This window comes from Nerophis lumbriciformis, linkage group LG34 (assembly GCF_033978685.3).
Source record: "Nerophis lumbriciformis linkage group LG34, RoL_Nlum_v2.1, whole genome shotgun sequence".
Lineage (NCBI taxonomy): Eukaryota > Metazoa > Chordata > Actinopteri > Syngnathiformes > Syngnathidae > Nerophis > Nerophis lumbriciformis.
Genome location: NC_084581.2, coordinates 23,765,566 through 23,783,229, shown reverse-complemented (window position 1 = coordinate 23,783,229; position 17,664 = coordinate 23,765,566). Strand labels below are relative to the sequence as shown.

The following is a 17,664-nucleotide window of genomic DNA, read 5'->3' as shown; positions in this document are numbered from 1 at the left end:
TATGGCTGCTGGATGACTTAAAGGGCTGATTAGGTCGAAATAAATTCATGCGTTTTTGTCCTTTTTAATGACGATCGTTTTTCATATAGAATATTTATTACTAACATATATACTATATGATAAAAACATTCTTAAAGTATGCATTTTTTTGCGTCTTGAGCACAGTAGTGCAGCCTCCTTCCCATGCACCTTGAGCAGTAAAAAAAAAACCCATTAAAAAAGTGGTTTCAATGTAGATGCACTGCAAGACTGCTTCTAAAATACCCCCAAAAGTGGTAGATGTCATTTACGCACAAATGTCTGTGAGAAAAGAGGCGATTGTGCTGCAATCACAGACAATATAGAGAGAATTGTGTCTGCTTGTCAATATATTTGGACTCTCAGAAATAACAAATATTTTGCATATTGTCCAAAATTAAGTAAAGTCATTTGTTTTTGGTGTCTGCTGGCATTTTTTTCAGTATGTTGTATGTTGACAGGCACACGTAGGACAGAGCGGCTGCGCAATCGTCTCCTTCCTCACACGTGTGTGGAACTCTGTCAGTTTGCAAGTACTTTTCAGACGTGCTAATTAAAGATGCAAAATAGCGTTTGAAGCTGAGTTATATTCTTGATAAATCAAACTTTTCCTCTTCCGGGGTTGAGGGCGTTCCGATGATCAGCATTCATTCTGCATTTTCACAAAGACAGACACCCTAAATTAGTTGTCCCCAACCACCGGGCCGTGGCCCGGTACCGGTCTGTGGACTGATTGGCACCGGGCCGCACAAGAAATTAAAAAAATAATTAAATAATAATAATTAAATCAACATAAAAAACACGATATATATATTATATATCAATATATCAATCAATCAATCAATGTTTATTTATATAGCCCTAAATCATAAGTGTCTCAAAGGGCTGCACAAGCCACAACGACATCCTCGGTACAGAGCCCGCATAAGGGCAAGGAAAAACTCACCCCAGTGGGACGTCGATATGAATGACTATGAGAAACCTTGGAGAGGACCGCATCTGTTGGTAACCCCCCCCACCCCCTTTAGGGGAGACCGAATGCGATGGATGTCGAGTGGGTCTGACATAATATTGTGAGAGTCCAGTCCATAGTGGATCCGACATAATAGTAAGAGTCCAGTCCATAGTGGGGTCAGCGGGAAACTATCCCGAGCGGAGACGGGTTAGCAGCGATCAATACAGTCTGCAGGGATACAGTCCGGAAGCACACATGATTCTTTATGACAAAAAAAACAAAACACTGCCCTAAATGGATTGCACGCCTTATTCTCCTCACTAAAGAGACGCAATCCTTTGTGTACACATTTAGTAAATCAGATTCCTATGCGCTATCAAGTTTGCACGTGATTTAGTACACGCAAACCTTTAGTAGATCAGGCCTTTACAGTACAAACACTTTGTAGGGCACAACATAACACATTCAGCTTGGCGGAAATAGCTACTTCCTAGTTAGACAACATACTATAAATAGCCTATGCAATATTTGGAAGTGGAACTGCACTGCAAATTAGACTCAACTGTAATAAGAAATTACAGTTTTCATAATCAGCTCATTTTTAAACGTCACACTAAAAAAATAAGATTTATTAACACACAAAAGTACCACAAATCGGTACTGTTGAGTACAGGTATTGATTCAATTAATCAATCAATCAATGTTTATTTATATAGCCCTAAATCACAAGTGTCTCAAAGGGCTGCACAAGCCACAACGACATCCTCGGTTCAGATCCCAAATAAGGGCAAGGAAAAACTCACAACCCAGTGGGATGTCAATAAGAATGACTATGAGAAACCTTGGAGAGGACCGCAGATGTGGGTGACATCTGGGGTCAATGGGGAGACCGGGTGCAATGGACGTCGAGTGGGTCTAGCATAATATTGTGAAAGTCCAGTCCATAGTGGATCTAACATAATAGTGAGCGTCCAGTCCATAGTGGGGCCAGCAGGAGACCATCTCGAGCGGAGACGGGTCAGCAGGGCTGAGATGTCCCCAACCGATGCACAGATGAGTAGTCCACCCCGGGTCCCGACTCTGGACAGCCAGCACTTCATCCATGGCCACCGGATCTGTGCCCCCCCCTTCCACAAGGGAGAGGGGGGCAGAAAAGAAAAGAAACGGCAGATCAACTGGTCTAAAAAGGGGGTCTATTTAAAGGCTAGAGTATACAAATGAGTTTTAAGATGGGACTTAAATGCTTCTACTGAGGTAGCATCTCTAACTGTTACCGGGAGAGCATTCCATAGTACTGGAGCCCGAATAGAAAACGCTCTATAGCCCGCAGACCTTTTTTGGGCTCTGGGAATCACTAATAAACCGGAGTTCTTTGAACGCAGATTTCTTGCCGGGACATATGGTACAATACAATCGGCAAGATAGGATGGAGCTAGACCGTGTAGTATTTTATACGTAAGTAGTAAAACCTTAAAGTTACATCTTAAGTGCACAGGAAGCCAGTGCAGGTAAGCCAGTATAGGTATATATATGTATATAAAGTATATACAGTATAGGCGTAATATGATCAAACTTTCTTGTTCTTTTCAAAAGTCTAGCAGCCGCATTTTGTACCAACGTAATCTACGATTCCTAGGTACTAGTACCGTATTGGTTCAAATGTGAACGATATCCATCCCGAAATGCTGCCTCGAGTGGTTGCAATTCCCCATTTTAACAAGGGAGAAGAAAAAAATGTGAAATCTTGTGATTGTCATTTCAGGTGATTGTACAATGACCGTAATTAATTTGGGACAGTACTACGTCATTGTCAACATTCACACACTCAGAAAATTGAGTACACAGTGTACACAGTCTAGTGTCAGGACCGCGCCCACTCCCTCACTCCACAGATCCTCATCTCCAGTCTATTAACAACAGTCAGCTGTCTGCTCGTCTGCTCATTGCCTCACAGCCAATCAGACTCCGCCATTCCACACTCACCTGTGACACATTACCAAACATCTATATATATATACCCTCGTCAGCCCGGCGGCCTCAGCCAGTATTTTTTGACTTTGAAAGACTTTAGCCTGACCACACGGTCCTGTCCGTTTGTAGTGTTTGGCTTTAGTCTTTGTTTGTTGCTGAACTATTTTTGCCTTTGACAATGTTTTTGCCTACTACTTTGAACCTTTACTTGAACTACAGTAAAACCTTTAAAATATGCGCCTGCATCCAAGAATGTCATTACAATTAGAGTATACAGATGCATGTGAGACACAGCGATGATATGCATAGGTGCACTCCAGTCCTGTTGGTGGCAGTAATGTAGATTACAAAGAAAAAAAGACTTCATCTGGCTCACCAGCATACAGTAAACATGTATTTTATGTGCACACAAATAAAGGCTTATCTTCCACAAATGTTTAAATCCTACTTTGGTTATAAGGGAGAAAATCTGTTTAGAACAAAAGTTATATTGTCTGCCTACATTTACTCCTCAAAATGCAAATACCAAAACCAGTGAAGTTGGCATGTTGTTTAAGTCGTAAATAAAAACGGAATACAATGATTTGCAAATCCTTTTCAACCTGTATTCAATTGAATAGACTGCAAAGACAAGATGCTTAATGTTCGAACTGGAAAACTTATTTTTTTGCAAATATTTGATGCCTGCAACATGTTTCAAAAAAGCTGGCACAAGTGGCAAAAAAGACTGAGAAAGTTGAGGAATGCTCATCAAACACTTATTTGGAATGTCCCACAGATGAACAGGCTAGTTGGGAACAGGTGGGTGCCATGATTGGGTTAAAAGCAGCTTTCATGAAATGCTCAGTCATTCACAAACAAGGATGGGGCGAGGGTCACCACTTTGTGAACAAATGCGTGAGCAAATTGTCGAACAGTTTAAGAACAACATTTCTCAACGAGCTATTTCAAGGAATTTAAGGATTTCACCATCTATGGTCCGTAATATCATCAAAAGGTTCAGAGAATCTGGAGAAATCCCTGCAAGGCCGAAAACCAACATTGAATTCCCGTGATTTTCGATCCCTCAGGTGGTACTGCATCAAAAAGCGACATCAGTGTGTAAAGGATATCATCACATGGGCTCAGGAACACTTCAGACAACCACTGTCAGTAACTACAGTTGGTCGTTACATCCGTAAGTGCAAGTTAAAACTCTACTATGCAAAGCGAAAGCCATTTATCAGCAACACCTAGAAACGCTTCGCTGAGCCCGCGCTCATCTAAGATGGACTGATGCAAAGTGGAAAAGTGTTCTGTGGTCTGACGAGTTCACATTTCAATATATTTTTGGAAACTGTGGACGTCGTGTCCTCTAGACCAAAGAGGAAAATAACCATCCAGACTGTTATAGGCGCAAAGTTCAAAAGCCAGCATCTGTGATGGTATGGGGGTGTATTAGTGCCCAAGGGATGGGTAACTTACACATCTGTGAAGGCACCATTAATGCTGAAAGGTACATACAGGTTTTGGAGCAACATATGTTGCAATCCAAGCAAGGTCTTTTACATGGACGCCCCTGCTTATTTCAACAAGACAATGCCAAGCCACGTGTTACAACCGTGTTGCTTCATTGTAAAAGAGTGCGGGTACTGGACTAGCCTGCCTGTGTAGCACCATATTAAGCCTAAAATACCACAACGGAGACCCCGGACTGTTGAACAACTTAAGCTGTACATCAAGCAAGAATGGGAAAGAATTCCACCTGAAAAGCTTCAAAAATTGGTCTCCTCAGTTCCCAAACGTTTACTGAGTGTTGTTAAAAGTAAAGGCCATGTAACACAGTGGTAAAAATGCCTCTGTGCCAACTTTCTTGCAATGTGTTTGTGTCTGCCACTAAATTTTAAGTTAATGATTATTTGCAAAAAAAAAGAAAAAAGTTTCTAAGTTCGAACATTAAATATCTTGTCTTTGCAGTCTATTCAATTGAATATAAGTTGAAAAGGATTTACAAATCATTGTATTCTGTTTTTATTTACGAATTACACAACGTGCCAACTTCACTGGTTTTGGGGTTTGTACATTTTCTTGAACAATATGCAATGTATTACCCAACAACTACACTTTTAATGTGCGTCGTATTTTCCGTCTCTTTTCAGGTGAGCAAAAGTTGTTTGGTGATCTTTTAGTTTTGGGGGGAGCAACACTTTTCGGGATCTCGAACATCTGTGAGGAGTTCATAGTGAAGAATATGAGTCGCGTGGAGTTCCTGGGAATGATGGGTCTATTTGGATCATTCTTCTGCGGCATCCAGCTGTGAGTAACTGGGAATAATCCTAACTAGGAAGAATAAACCATGTAAAAGCTATACATTTATTTTCTGCCCCTCATCCTGTTCAGGTAAGCAGGTGCCTATGAGAGGTGGCGTTGCACACCCTGGACTTGTTACCAGTCAATCACAGTCGCATACTGTATATACCATGCGGATCTTTAGCGCCACCCTAGTGGCTCCCTGGAGCTTTTTCCAAAATGTATGAAAATGTAAAAAGATGGGTGAAAAAATATATAATATAAATATATTTTTTGTTTTAATATAGTTTCTGTCAAACATGACACAAACCTCCCTAATTGTTAGAAATCCTACTGTTTACATTAAACATGCTTCTCTGATGAGAGTATTCGGCGAGCGACGTTTATTCGTACTAATTTCAATGGTCCTTGCACTCACCGTAGTTTATTTACATGTACAACTTTCTCCGACGCTGCCACAGAAAGACGTGTTTTTTTGCCACTCCTTCTTTGTCTCATTTTGTCCACCAAACTTTTTATGCTGTGCGTGAATGCACAAAGGTAAGTTTCACTGATGTTATTGACTTGTTGGGAGGGGTAATCAGGCATATTTGGTCAGTGCATGACTGCAAGCTAATCGATGCTAACATGCTATTTAGGCTAGCTGTATGTACATATTGCATCATTATTTTTGTTTCTAGATATATTTGAGCTCATTTAAGTTCCTTTACTTATGTCCTCTGTGTATTTGATTTGTATTTGCATGTCTCATGACACATTATCTGTATGTAATATTGGCTGCATGTCTGGTAGTTGTTTGTGTGTCGTTATAGACCACAGCAAATGTTACCCAGCTTGCAAAGATTGTAATAAATCTAGATACACACATCTATGCCTGTGGCCATTCTAAGCCAGTCCTTTCCAGGAGTTACCTCACCCTCTGAGAAGCCTGCGTTTTACTAATGATTTCCAATGCTGTAAAAATGTGTAGAATAAATATTACATTTCAACATTTCTACCAACGAAGATTTGCGTCAGCCTGTGCCAGTCATTTTGATAGTAGGCTATTATAGCTAATATGTTGCCTTCATCATTACACTTATATAAGGCGTTTATTTTTTTTGCGGCTCCAGACAGATTTGTGTATTTTTGGTCCAATATGGCTCTTTCGACATTTTGGGTTGCCAACCCCTGGTATATGCAAACAAGTATTCACACTCACACCATCCTCGACTACATTTGCATGCACACAATACAATGTTGATGTTGTCTATAAGACACGATAAGCAATAAGAATATTTCCATTTCCATTTAAATCAGTGTGAGCCGCCTGGTCGAACCCATACACCTAAATGAGAGTCGAGAGCTGTCAGCTCATTGTCTAGCGTGACTCGTAGGGCGTCAGGGTGATATACCTCTAAGTCGAGGTATGATGAAGTGTGTGTGAACATTGATCATACGACCTTCCACACACAAGCAAAAAGGCGGTTCTGTCTGGTGCCCTTGTGAACCATTTGCACAATAGGCTAGATCCAACTTGCATATGTATTAAGAAGGTGTGCCGTATTTTTCGGACTATAAGTCGCAGTTTTTTTCATAGTTTGGCCGGGCTCCAGTGCGATTTATATATGTTTTTTACCTTCTTTATTATGCATTTTCGGCAGGTGCGACTTATACTCCGGTGCGACTTATACTCCGAAAAATACGGTAGTTATCTTTACTTCTGAGAGAATATAAGGTGATTGTCGTGGCTCACTTTGTAATATATAGACCTTGTTTGTACAAGGGTACGTACATTTTCGGGTACTCCAACCTTTAGAGTATTTTGAGATACGAGCTGTCTGTCTGATTTTTGTTTTGCTTAATGTTACGAGCATTAATTTGAGTGACGAGCATTCCCGCAGCTGGTAGTAGTTTTCCACAGCCAGAGATCGACACAACCCTGCCATCCAACCACCAGAACTAACATGAGTGCGAATGCCACCGCATCAGAAAAATACTGCATTTTTCAGACTTTAAGGCGCACTTAAAATCCTTGAATTTTCTCAAAAATCAACAGTGTGCCTTATAACCCGGTGCACCTAATGTACGTATTATTTAGTTGTGCTTACAGACCTCAAAGCAATTCTATTTGGTACATGCTGTAATGATAAGTGTGACCGATACAGATACGTATACAATGCAATTAGATGGCAGTCACACACAATATATGTGCAGACTGCAATATGACTCAAGTAAACAACACCAACATTTGATATGTTCCATTGAAAATATGGAACATTACACACGGCGCTCTAAAATATATGAAAATGTTTTCGTATGACTTTGGAAAGCTATGAAGACGCACCGCTTGATGGATTGTACTGTGCTTCAACATACGAGTATTATGGTGTGTGTATAAGGTAAGACATATTATCTGGCGTTTTGTTTTGCAATATTATGCAAAAGCAACTTTTCTTACCTTCCAGTACCTGCTGATATGTATTTGGGATCTGCATAAGACCTGAAAAATCGCGTGCGTCCGCCTTTGTAGTCCGTACTGACACCGTAGTTGATAAGCTTCTTCTTTTTCTCTATCTTCTTGTTATGTGACACAAGGCTGAAGCTTAGAGGTGACAGAGCTTTCGCCGTTGCTGCTCCCAAGCTCTGGAACGACCTACCCCTGAGTGTTAGACAAGCCTCCTCTCTTCCTGTTTTTAAATCTCTCTTAAAAACATACTTTTATTCCATGGCTTTTAACACTGAGTGATATCCATCCTGCAATGGCGCCCCATAATACACCTGCTGTGAACCTGTTTTTATGTTTTTATGTTTTTATTTATTCTATTTTAATTATTTATTTTTTTATCGTGTTCTGTTTGTGTTGTGTTGTGTTTGCTCGGTACTCGTTTTATCTTTTAACCTGTTCATTGTACAGCACTTTGGCTACCCCTGTGGTAAATTTTAAATGTGCTTTATAAATAAAGTTGATTTGATTTGATTTGATTCATCCTCCGCTGTTGCCATTTCTAATATAAAGTAGTGTAAAGTGCTCACTTATATCTGTCAGTAAACTCGCCATGAACGCGCTAAAACATACCGGTATAGTGAGTTTATATTGTTCACCCAAGGAAATTTGGTTCAGGTCGGACGGTTTTTCACGGGATACATTTCCGGACACATTGATTTAAGTTAAGTTTGAATGTCATTAAAACAGTTAGCTCCATCTTTTAACACTTCTACATCAATTTTCGAGTACTCCAACTTTTAGAGTATTTTGAGATACGAGCTGTCTCTCTGATTTTTGTCATGCTTATGTTACGAGCATTAATTTGAGTGATGAGCATTTCTGCAGCTGGTAGTAGTTGTCCACAGCCCACAGCCAGAGATCGACACAACCCTGCCATCCGATCACCAATACTGACAACGTGAGTGCGAAGGTCACCTCATCAGAAAAATACTGCATTTTTCAGACTTTAAGGCACGCTTAAAATCCTTAAAGGGGAACATTATCACAATTTCAGAATGGTTAAAACCATTAAAAATCAGTTCCCAGTGGCTTATTATATTTTTCGAAGTTTTTTTCAGAATTTTACCCATCACGCAATATCCCTAAAAAAAGCTTCAAAGTGCCTGATTTTAACCACCCGTCCATTTTCCTGTGACGTCACATAGTGAAGCCAACACAAACAAACATGGCGGAAAGAACAGCAAGCTATAGCGACATTAGCTCGGATTCAGACTCGGATTTCAGCGGCTTAAGCAATTCAACAGATTACGAATGTATTGAAACGGATGGTTGTAGTGTGGAGGCAGGTAGCGAAAACGAAATTGAAGAAGAAACTGAAGCTATTGAGCCATATCGGTTTGAACCGTATGCAAGCGAAACCGACGAAAACGACACGACAGCCAGCGACACGGGAGAAAGCGAGGACGAATTCGACGATCGCCTTCTAACCAACGATTGGTATGTGTTTGTTTGGCATTAAAGGAAACTAACAACTATGAACTAGGTTTACAGCATATGAAATACATTTGGCAACAACATGCACTTTGAGAGTGCAGACAGCCCAATTTTCATCAATTAATATATTCTGTAGACATACCCTCATCCACGCTCTTTTCCTGAAAGCTGATCTGTCCAGTTTTGGAGTTGATGTCAGCAGGCCAGGGAAGCTAGGGTCGATAGGGGGTTTAGCTCGCTCGTCTGCGGGAACAAACTGCCGCCATTGCTTGCCGTGCTACCGAGGCCCTTTGTCCCTGAATTGCTCACACACTCCGGCAGATTCAATGGGGGTCTGGCGGCAGATTTCTTTGACTTTATCGTTGGAAATGCATCTGCTTTGAGTGTCGCAGGACATCCACACATTCTTGCCATCTCTGTCGTAGCATAGCTTTCGTCGGTAAAGTGTGCGGAACAAACGTCCAATTTCTTGCCACTTTCGCATCTTTGGGCCACTGGTGCAACTTGAATCCGTCCCTGTTCGTGTTGTTACACCCTCCGACAACACACCGACGAGACATGATGTCACCAAGGTACGGAAAACAGTCGAAAAAAACGGAAAATAACAGAGCTGATTTGACTCGGTGTTTGAGAAAATGGCGGATTGCTTCCCGATGTGACGTCATCGCTCCGAGACCGAATATTAGAAAGGCGTTTAATTCGCCAAAATTCACCCATTTAGAGTTCGGAAATCGGTTAAAAAAATGTATGGTCTTTTTTCTGCAACATCAAGGTATATATTGACGCTTCCATAGGTCTGGTGATAATGTTCCCCTTTAAATTTTCTTTAAAATCGACAGTGCGCTTTATAACCCGGTGCGCCTAATGTACGTATTATGTAGTTGTGCTAACTGACTTCAAAGCAATTCTATTTTGTACATTCGGTAATGACCAGGTCGTCTGCTTCCTCTCCTGCACATTAAGTTGTTCTAGAGCAGGATTTTGGATATCTGCACATCAACTGTTTGACTGTTTTTATTTCTTGCGCAAACAAATCAGGAACAACAATGTGTAACATATTAACTCTTCATTGCTCAAACTGTTTTGTTTCTTGTGTAAATGAAACAAGAACAGCAACGTCTAACAATATACAGGATAGGTCAAAAGTTTGCACACACCTCATTTCAATGCGTTTTCTTTATTTTCATGACTGTTTACATTGTAGATTGTCACTGAAGGCATCAAAACTATGACACTTATGAAGTGAAAACCATTTCAGGTGACTACCTCTTGAAGCTCATCGAGAGAATGCCAAGCGTGCAAAGGGTGGCTATTTTGAAGAAACTAGAGTATAAAACATGTTTTCAGTTATTTCACCTTTCTTTTGTTAAGTACATAACTCCACATGTGTTCATTCATAGTTTTGATGCCTTCAGTGACACTCTACAATGTAAATAGTCATGAAAACAAAGAAAACACATTGAATGAGAAGGTGTGTCCAAACTTTTGGCCTGTACTGTATATTAATTCTTTACTGGTCAAACGGCACAACACAAATTTTGCTCACAACTTAAAGCATACCAAAAAGCTGATATCAAAAACTACTCGTGACTTAAGGTAATTGTAAGTTAAGGCACCACTGTACATGAAAAATCCTCGTTTCAATAAGGCGGTCTGCACCATGTTTGCCCTTGCACATGCAGTATTCGGAGATCCCCGGCAACACGCCTACTAATAATACCGCTCAAATTTTCAGGACTTATGCACATTCCAAATACAGATCAGCAGGTACCAGAAGGTAAAAAAAAGTTGCTTTTGCATAATATTGCGAAACAAAACGGCAGATAATGTCTTACCTTATACACACACCATAATAATACTCGTATGTTGAAGCACAGTACAATCCATCAAGCGGTGCGGCTTCATAGCTTACCAAAGTCATACTAAAACATTTTGATAGATTTTTGAGTGCAAAGTGTAATGTTCTATATTTTCAATGGGACATATAAAATGTTGGTGTTGTTTACTTGAGTCATATTGCAGTCTGCACATATCTCTTATGTGTGACTGCCATCATAGTGCAGTCTACGGGGCGGTATAGCTCGGTTGGTAGAGCGGCCGTGCCAGCAACTTGAGGGTTGCAGGTTCGATCCCCGCTTCTGCCATCCTAGTCACTGCCGTTGTGTCCTTGTGTACTTTACCCACCTGCTCCCAGTGCCACCCACACTGGTTTAAATGTAACTTAGATATTGGGTTTCACAATGTAAAGCGCTTTGAGTCACTTGAGAAAAAGCGCTATATAAATGTAATTCACTTCACTTCACTACACGTATCTCTTATGTGTGACTCCCGTCTATTGGTTACACTTATTATTTCACCATGTACCAAAACAAATAGCTTCGAGGTCGGTAAACACAACCAAAATTATCCCGTATATTAGGCGCACCGGATTATAAATCGCACTGTCGAGTTTTGATAAAATTAAAGGATTTTAAGTGCGCCATATAGTCCGAAAAATACGGTACATGAAAAATCCCCGTTTAAATAAGGCGGTCCGCATCAGGTTTGCCCTTGCACACACAGTTTTAGGAGACGCCCACTAATAGTATATGCAATGTTATAGTTTGCGCACACTATTTAGCACTTGTTATTTGGATCTTAGAAGATCAGGCTCAATGTGTTGAGATATAAGAACTCAAAATCTATCGGGACTAAAAATGGTACATATTACTTAGATTATCCATCCATCCATCCATTTTCTACCGCTTAGTCCCTTCGGGGTCGCGGGGGGCGCTGGAGCCTATCTCAGCTACAATCGGGCGGAAGGCGGGGTACACCCTGGACAAGTCGCCACCTCATCGCAGTACTTAGATTACATGTATCCAAAATTTTACCTTCAAATTAGACATGTATCCCTCGTTCATTTCAGCACCAATTAATTAAGGAACGTGGACTTTCTGTTGTTGCAGGGCCATCATGGAGCACAAGGAGCTACTGAAGGTACGGTGGGACTGGCAATTAGGTGAGTGCCACCACAGAATGAGGTGTAGGTGTGTGCAGGTGAATAAAGAGCTCTTTTGTGCAGGTCTTCTCTACGTGGGCTTCAGTGTCTTCATGTTCAGCCTGTACAGTTTAATGCCGCTAGTGATGAAGAGGACCAGTGCCACCTCAGTCAACCTCTCTCTCCTCACGGCTGACCTGTACAGTCTCTTCTGTGGGCTCTTCCTCTTTCATTACAAGGTAGCGTCCATTTTCAGGTTACAGCAGCACACAAGAGGATGACCTCCACCTAAACTGTTGCCAAAGTAACTCCCACTTGAAATACTTTATTCATCCACAAGTCAAGTTCAGCAGCTTTTGTAACAGAGATAGAATAAAATGCATGGTCATGGTTTATTTGTTAGATATCTTATCTAATGTTTGATAGCTTCTGTCAGCATAGTATTGAGTCTTGCATTTTGTTCTGTTCTGTATTGTTCTTCTTGCCTCAGTGAAGACCTCGTCTTTAGAGGCTGAGGAAAGATAGCTGTGATGGCCGATGAATCGGATGTTTTTCTTCAAGTAAAATCTTGATCGCTCTGTCATTTTTCTTTAAAGAACCCGTTTTCTTGTGAGTAGAGAGGGTCCAACACTGTGTCCTGCAAATGTTCCCTGCCTGTTTCGGCATTTCCAACAAGATAAATGTCTGCGAGCGGACTACCTGGGTCTGCTGATAGGTTTTTAGACATACCGGTATTGCGATTTTCTTGGTTGTCTCTGTGGTTGTGGTCATCTATTTGGTTCAGTAGAAGTTTGGTTTTGGAAAAAGGTTCTATGATCTGGCCAACACTCTGCACCTGTATGTCATCCTGCCTGTACTTCTTTCAGAAAACAATATAATCAGTAAGATGCCACAGCTTAGAATGAGGGTGCATTAATGATGTTTTACTGCAAGTGTGTAAGTGTAAGTGAGGCACTCAGTCTTGCGTTAAAGGAAAAGTAAAATAGTTCATTGCTTTGACAAAAATTTTTTTCCAATGACTCTGCTCCATGAGGATGAGTCACGCTCCAGTGTTGTCCCTAAGCAATATCAGTTTGTCATTGATGCTGCCTGAAGAAAACAGGGTCTCCAATTCTTCTCTTCACTGTCAGGAATGGTAAAGGTGGTAGGTGGCTAATTTACCGATCTGTAGTGGGAGATGTAAGGACATTAGTTGGTCCTGTACATCTTTAAGAAGACCGTCCAGTGTGTGTAAATTGTTATGCTTTACAGCAAAGCCAAATGGCACCTTTCGACATTCATCACTACCACTGCCACGGCAGTAGAAGGTGTAATGTAGGCCAGCCGGTATTGCTGGGCAAATGTACGTCTTAAAAGTTCACACTAGACATCAATTTTTTTAAGCCCAAGCTTTAGCGCTATTGGACTCTCATTCGTCAGACTCAGGTTCGAGCCCCGGGCAAAGGGCAAGGGCTGGACCCGGCAGGTTACAAAGGCAAGATCAAAATGCCCGGAGATTGTTTTGGCGCAAAGGAAAGTTTAAAAGCCTGAAAAAACAGTTGATGGAGAAAGATAACAGACTGTTTGAATACAGGCAACCAACACAGAAAGACATAGGGACTAAGCTAACCATACCAGAAATGAAGCACCTGATCATATTACCCTGTTCCGGCATATTAAAGATCCTGTCCAAAGGGCAAGAGATACTGACAAGAAGCTCTGATAGGACCAGTATGACTCTATCCAATACAATCCCAATGACTCTGGACCAGTTGCCAAATAACCAGTCTGTATGTTCAGTTTAAGTGGTTTCCCTCCCATTGGCACGCGCCGCTAGCTGTATCGTTTAAGGCTAAAGCTTTATGGTAAAATGGGACCATGATCATTTGAAATGTACTGGCCCGACAAGGACAGTTCACATAGTGGTGGAAAGCAGCCAGTGTGTAACGCGGTTGAAATCCCCAGAGATTAACACGAGAGCCTCAGGGTGCCGTGTTTGTAATTTAGTAGTGGAGGACATCAAACGCTGCCTGGGATGTAAACAATGATCACAATGGCATGACCACACTCTCTGGGCAAGTAGAAGAGACATTACAACACGGACGTGTGAAAAAAGGAGAAACTAGAGTATTTTGTGAATCCGACTGAGTGCATATGATTGACAGTGTGGCACGGTCAAGTGTTATTTTTTTTGTAATCAGCTTTGCTTGTGTCTTGCAGTTCTCTTGCCTCTACTTGTTATCGTTCTTCATCATCATCTTGGGCCTTGTGGTTTATTCGTCCGCATCTCCCTACATGGTCCAGGACCCTCGTGTCTACAAGCAATTCAGGAACACATTCAACCAGTCGGCCAGAGACCCACCCCAGCCTAGTCATAGAGTCATGGAACCCTCCGTGACCTACACCAGCCTGGGCCTGGAGTCAGGAGAGGAGTCAAGTTTACGTGTCATTTAAAATGGCAATGCTTTTATTTTATTATTTTTTTTACTGTGAGAGCCTAGTGCTGTTTTCATCCAAAGTTTTGCATAAAGATCCGCCCCTGTGATCATTGACTATATGGGGGATCCAGGTATTGAGTGGCCTAAGATTTAGCTCTGTGTCCAAGTTATCAAGACAATGTTCCTACTGTAAGAATTAAGTGAGTCCGTGTTATAAACCAGGACTAGCCACTACCCTAGTGATTGTAAATGAATAAAAAATTGTATACTGTGGAGAAAACAAGTATTTTTATACCATGTTTTTCTAAGTTTACCCCTTACAAAAGTATTAAGCAGTCCACTATTTTTTATTCTAGCTTTATTATAACTAAGTGAGACATAAGGTCAAATAAATCCAGAAGAAATGCATTGAATCAAATTTATAGCTTAATGTGTATTTGTTTGTGTCAAATAAGTACAAAACCCGAAACCAGTGAAGTTGGTAAATAACAGATTACAATGATTTGCAAATTATTTTCAATTTATATTCAATTGAATAGAGTGCAAAGACAAGATATTTAATGTTCGAACTGAGAAACATTTTTTGTGTGCAAATCATTAACTTTACAACAAATTTTTACCACTGTGTTCCATGGCCTTTCCTTTTAACAACACTCAGTAAACGTTTGGGAACTATGAGACCAATTTTTGAAGCCTTTCAGGTGTAATTCTTTCCCATTCTTGCTTGATGTACAGCTTAAGTTGTTCAACAGTCCGGGGTCTTCGTTGTCGTATTTTAGGCTTCATAATGCGCCACACATTTTCAATGGGAGACAGGTCTGGACTACAGGCAGGCCAATCTTGTACCCGCACTCTTTTATTACAAAGCCACGCTGTTGTAATATGTGCAGAATGTGGCTTGGCATTGTCTTGCATGAAAAAGACGTTGCTTGGATGGCAACATATGTTGCTCCAAAACCTGTATATACCTTTCAGCATTAATGGTGCCTTCACAGATGTGTAAGTTACCCATGCCTTGGGCACTAATACACCCCCATACCATCACAGATGCTGGCTTTTGAACTTTGCGCCTATAACAGTCTGGATGGTTCTTTTCCTCTTTGTTCCGGAGGACACAACTTCCACAGTTTCCAAAAACAATTTGAAATGTGCACTCGTCAGACCACAGAACACTTTTCCACTTTGCATCAGTCCATCTTAGATGAGCTCGGGCTCAGCGAAGCCGGCGGCATTTCTGGGTGTTGTTGATAAATGGCTTTCGCTTTGCATAGTAGAGTTTTAACTTGCACTTACAGATGTAGCCACAAACTGTAGTTACTGACAGTGGTTTTCTGAAGTGTTCTTGAGCTCATGTGGCGATATCCTTTACACACTGATGTCGCAGTACTGCTTGAGGGATCCAAGGTCACGGGAATTGCGCTTACGTCCAGTGATTTCTCCAGATTCTCTGAACTTTTTGCTGATCTTATGGACCGTAGATGGTGAAATCCCTATATTCCTTGCAATAGCTCGTTGAGAATTGTTGTTCTTAAATTGTTGGATAATTTGCTCATGCATTTGTTCACAAAGTGGTGACCCTCGCCCCATCCTTGTTTGTGAATGACTGAGCATTTCATGTAAGCTGCTTTTGTCCCCAATCATGGCACCCACCTGTTCCCAATTAGCCTGTTCACACGTGGGATGTTCCAAATAAGTGTTTGATGAGCATTCCTCAACTTTCTCTGTCTTTTTTGCCACTTGTGCCAGCTTTTTTTAAACATGTTGCAGGCATCAAATTCCTAATGAGCTAATATTTGCAAAAAATAACAAAGTTTACCAGTTCGAACGTTAAATATCTTGTCTTTGCAGTCTATCCATCCATCCATTTTCTACCGCTTATTCCCTTCGGGGTGGCGGGGGGTGCTGGAGCCTATCTCAGCTGCATTCGGGCGGAAGGCGGGGTACAGCCTGGACAATTCGCCACCTCATTGCAGGGCCAACACAGATAGACAGACAACATTCACACTCACATTCACACACTAGGGCCAATTTAGTGTTGCCAATCAACCTGTCCCCGGGTGCATGTCTTTGGAGGTGGGAGGAAGCCGGAATACCCGGAGGGAAGCCACGCATTCACGGGCAGGACATGCAAACTCCACACAGAAAGATCCCGAGCGCAGGATCGAACCCAGGACCTTTGTATTGTGAGGCAGACGCACTAGCCCCTGTTCCACCGTGCTGCCCGTCTTTGCCGTCTATTCGATTGACTATAGGTTGAAAAGGATTTGCAAATCATTGTATTCTGTTTTTATTTACCATTTACACAACGTGCCAACTTCACTGGTTTTGGGGTTTGTAGTTGATCCCCTACCAACCAGCAAACTTTTTGACCCCACACAGGGTCTGTATATTTATAAAACACACTAACGAATCCTGTCACTTTAAGAAAGTACTCCTATTATCAACTCATGATCTGTAGAAAATACACAGAAACACTCTTCTTTCAAACCTCTCGGCAAGACCAAAGAGCTGTCCTCAGGGCAAGGTTGTAGACCTGCGCAAGACTAGAATTGACTACAAGAGAGCGTTAACAAGAAGCTCGACCGGAGAGCCCGCGAGGTCCCACTGCTCAAGACGACACATGTACATTCTGAAGTTTGACAATCAACACCTGAAGGACTCACAGAAGAGTGTGGTCACGTGGCGGAAAAGTGGAAGTGTTTGTCATCAAGTGGACGGACATGTTTGTTTGCAGAGAATTGCTGAATATTAATCCAGCAACAACGTCATTACTGGCAAACATTCTACTTTGTAATGTTTTTCTCACCCAAATCCCTCTTGACATGTGTGCAACACTGCTGACCAACTACAAGAAACTACAACAATACATTACTAGGACAATAAACTACAATACACAACTACAACTACTAGAAACTTCTAACAAGGATTAAAAAAAAATTCAAATGTTTATTTCATGTTTTTTTGTAACATTTTGTCTGTTCAAATAAAACTACATATTGAAATCATGTACTCTTCTTATCTTTGTAAAGGGTAAACTTAACTTACATCAAAAGGGATGACATTTTTTTCATTTCCCACACTGAATTTTCTATTTCTTTTTAACTCTCTCCAG

At 41.2% G+C, this 17,664-nt stretch overlaps 1 protein-coding gene across 1 annotated transcript in view; it reads left to right on the top strand.

Moving 5' to 3' along the window:
- Positions 1-17,535, top strand: part of slc35f1 (solute carrier family 35 member F1) — a 70,728-nt gene extending 53,193 nt beyond the window's left edge. The window contains exons 5-8 of the mRNA XM_061929633.2: positions 5,083-5,239; positions 12,104-12,156; positions 12,220-12,374; positions 14,335-17,535. Of these exons, the coding sequence (XP_061785617.1) occupies positions 5,083-5,239; positions 12,104-12,156; positions 12,220-12,374; positions 14,335-14,568 (599 nt within the window). The 3' untranslated portion in view covers positions 14,569-17,535. The remainder of the gene's footprint in view (positions 1-5,082; positions 5,240-12,103; positions 12,157-12,219; positions 12,375-14,334) is intronic.
- Positions 17,536-17,664: the final 129 nt, after the last annotated feature.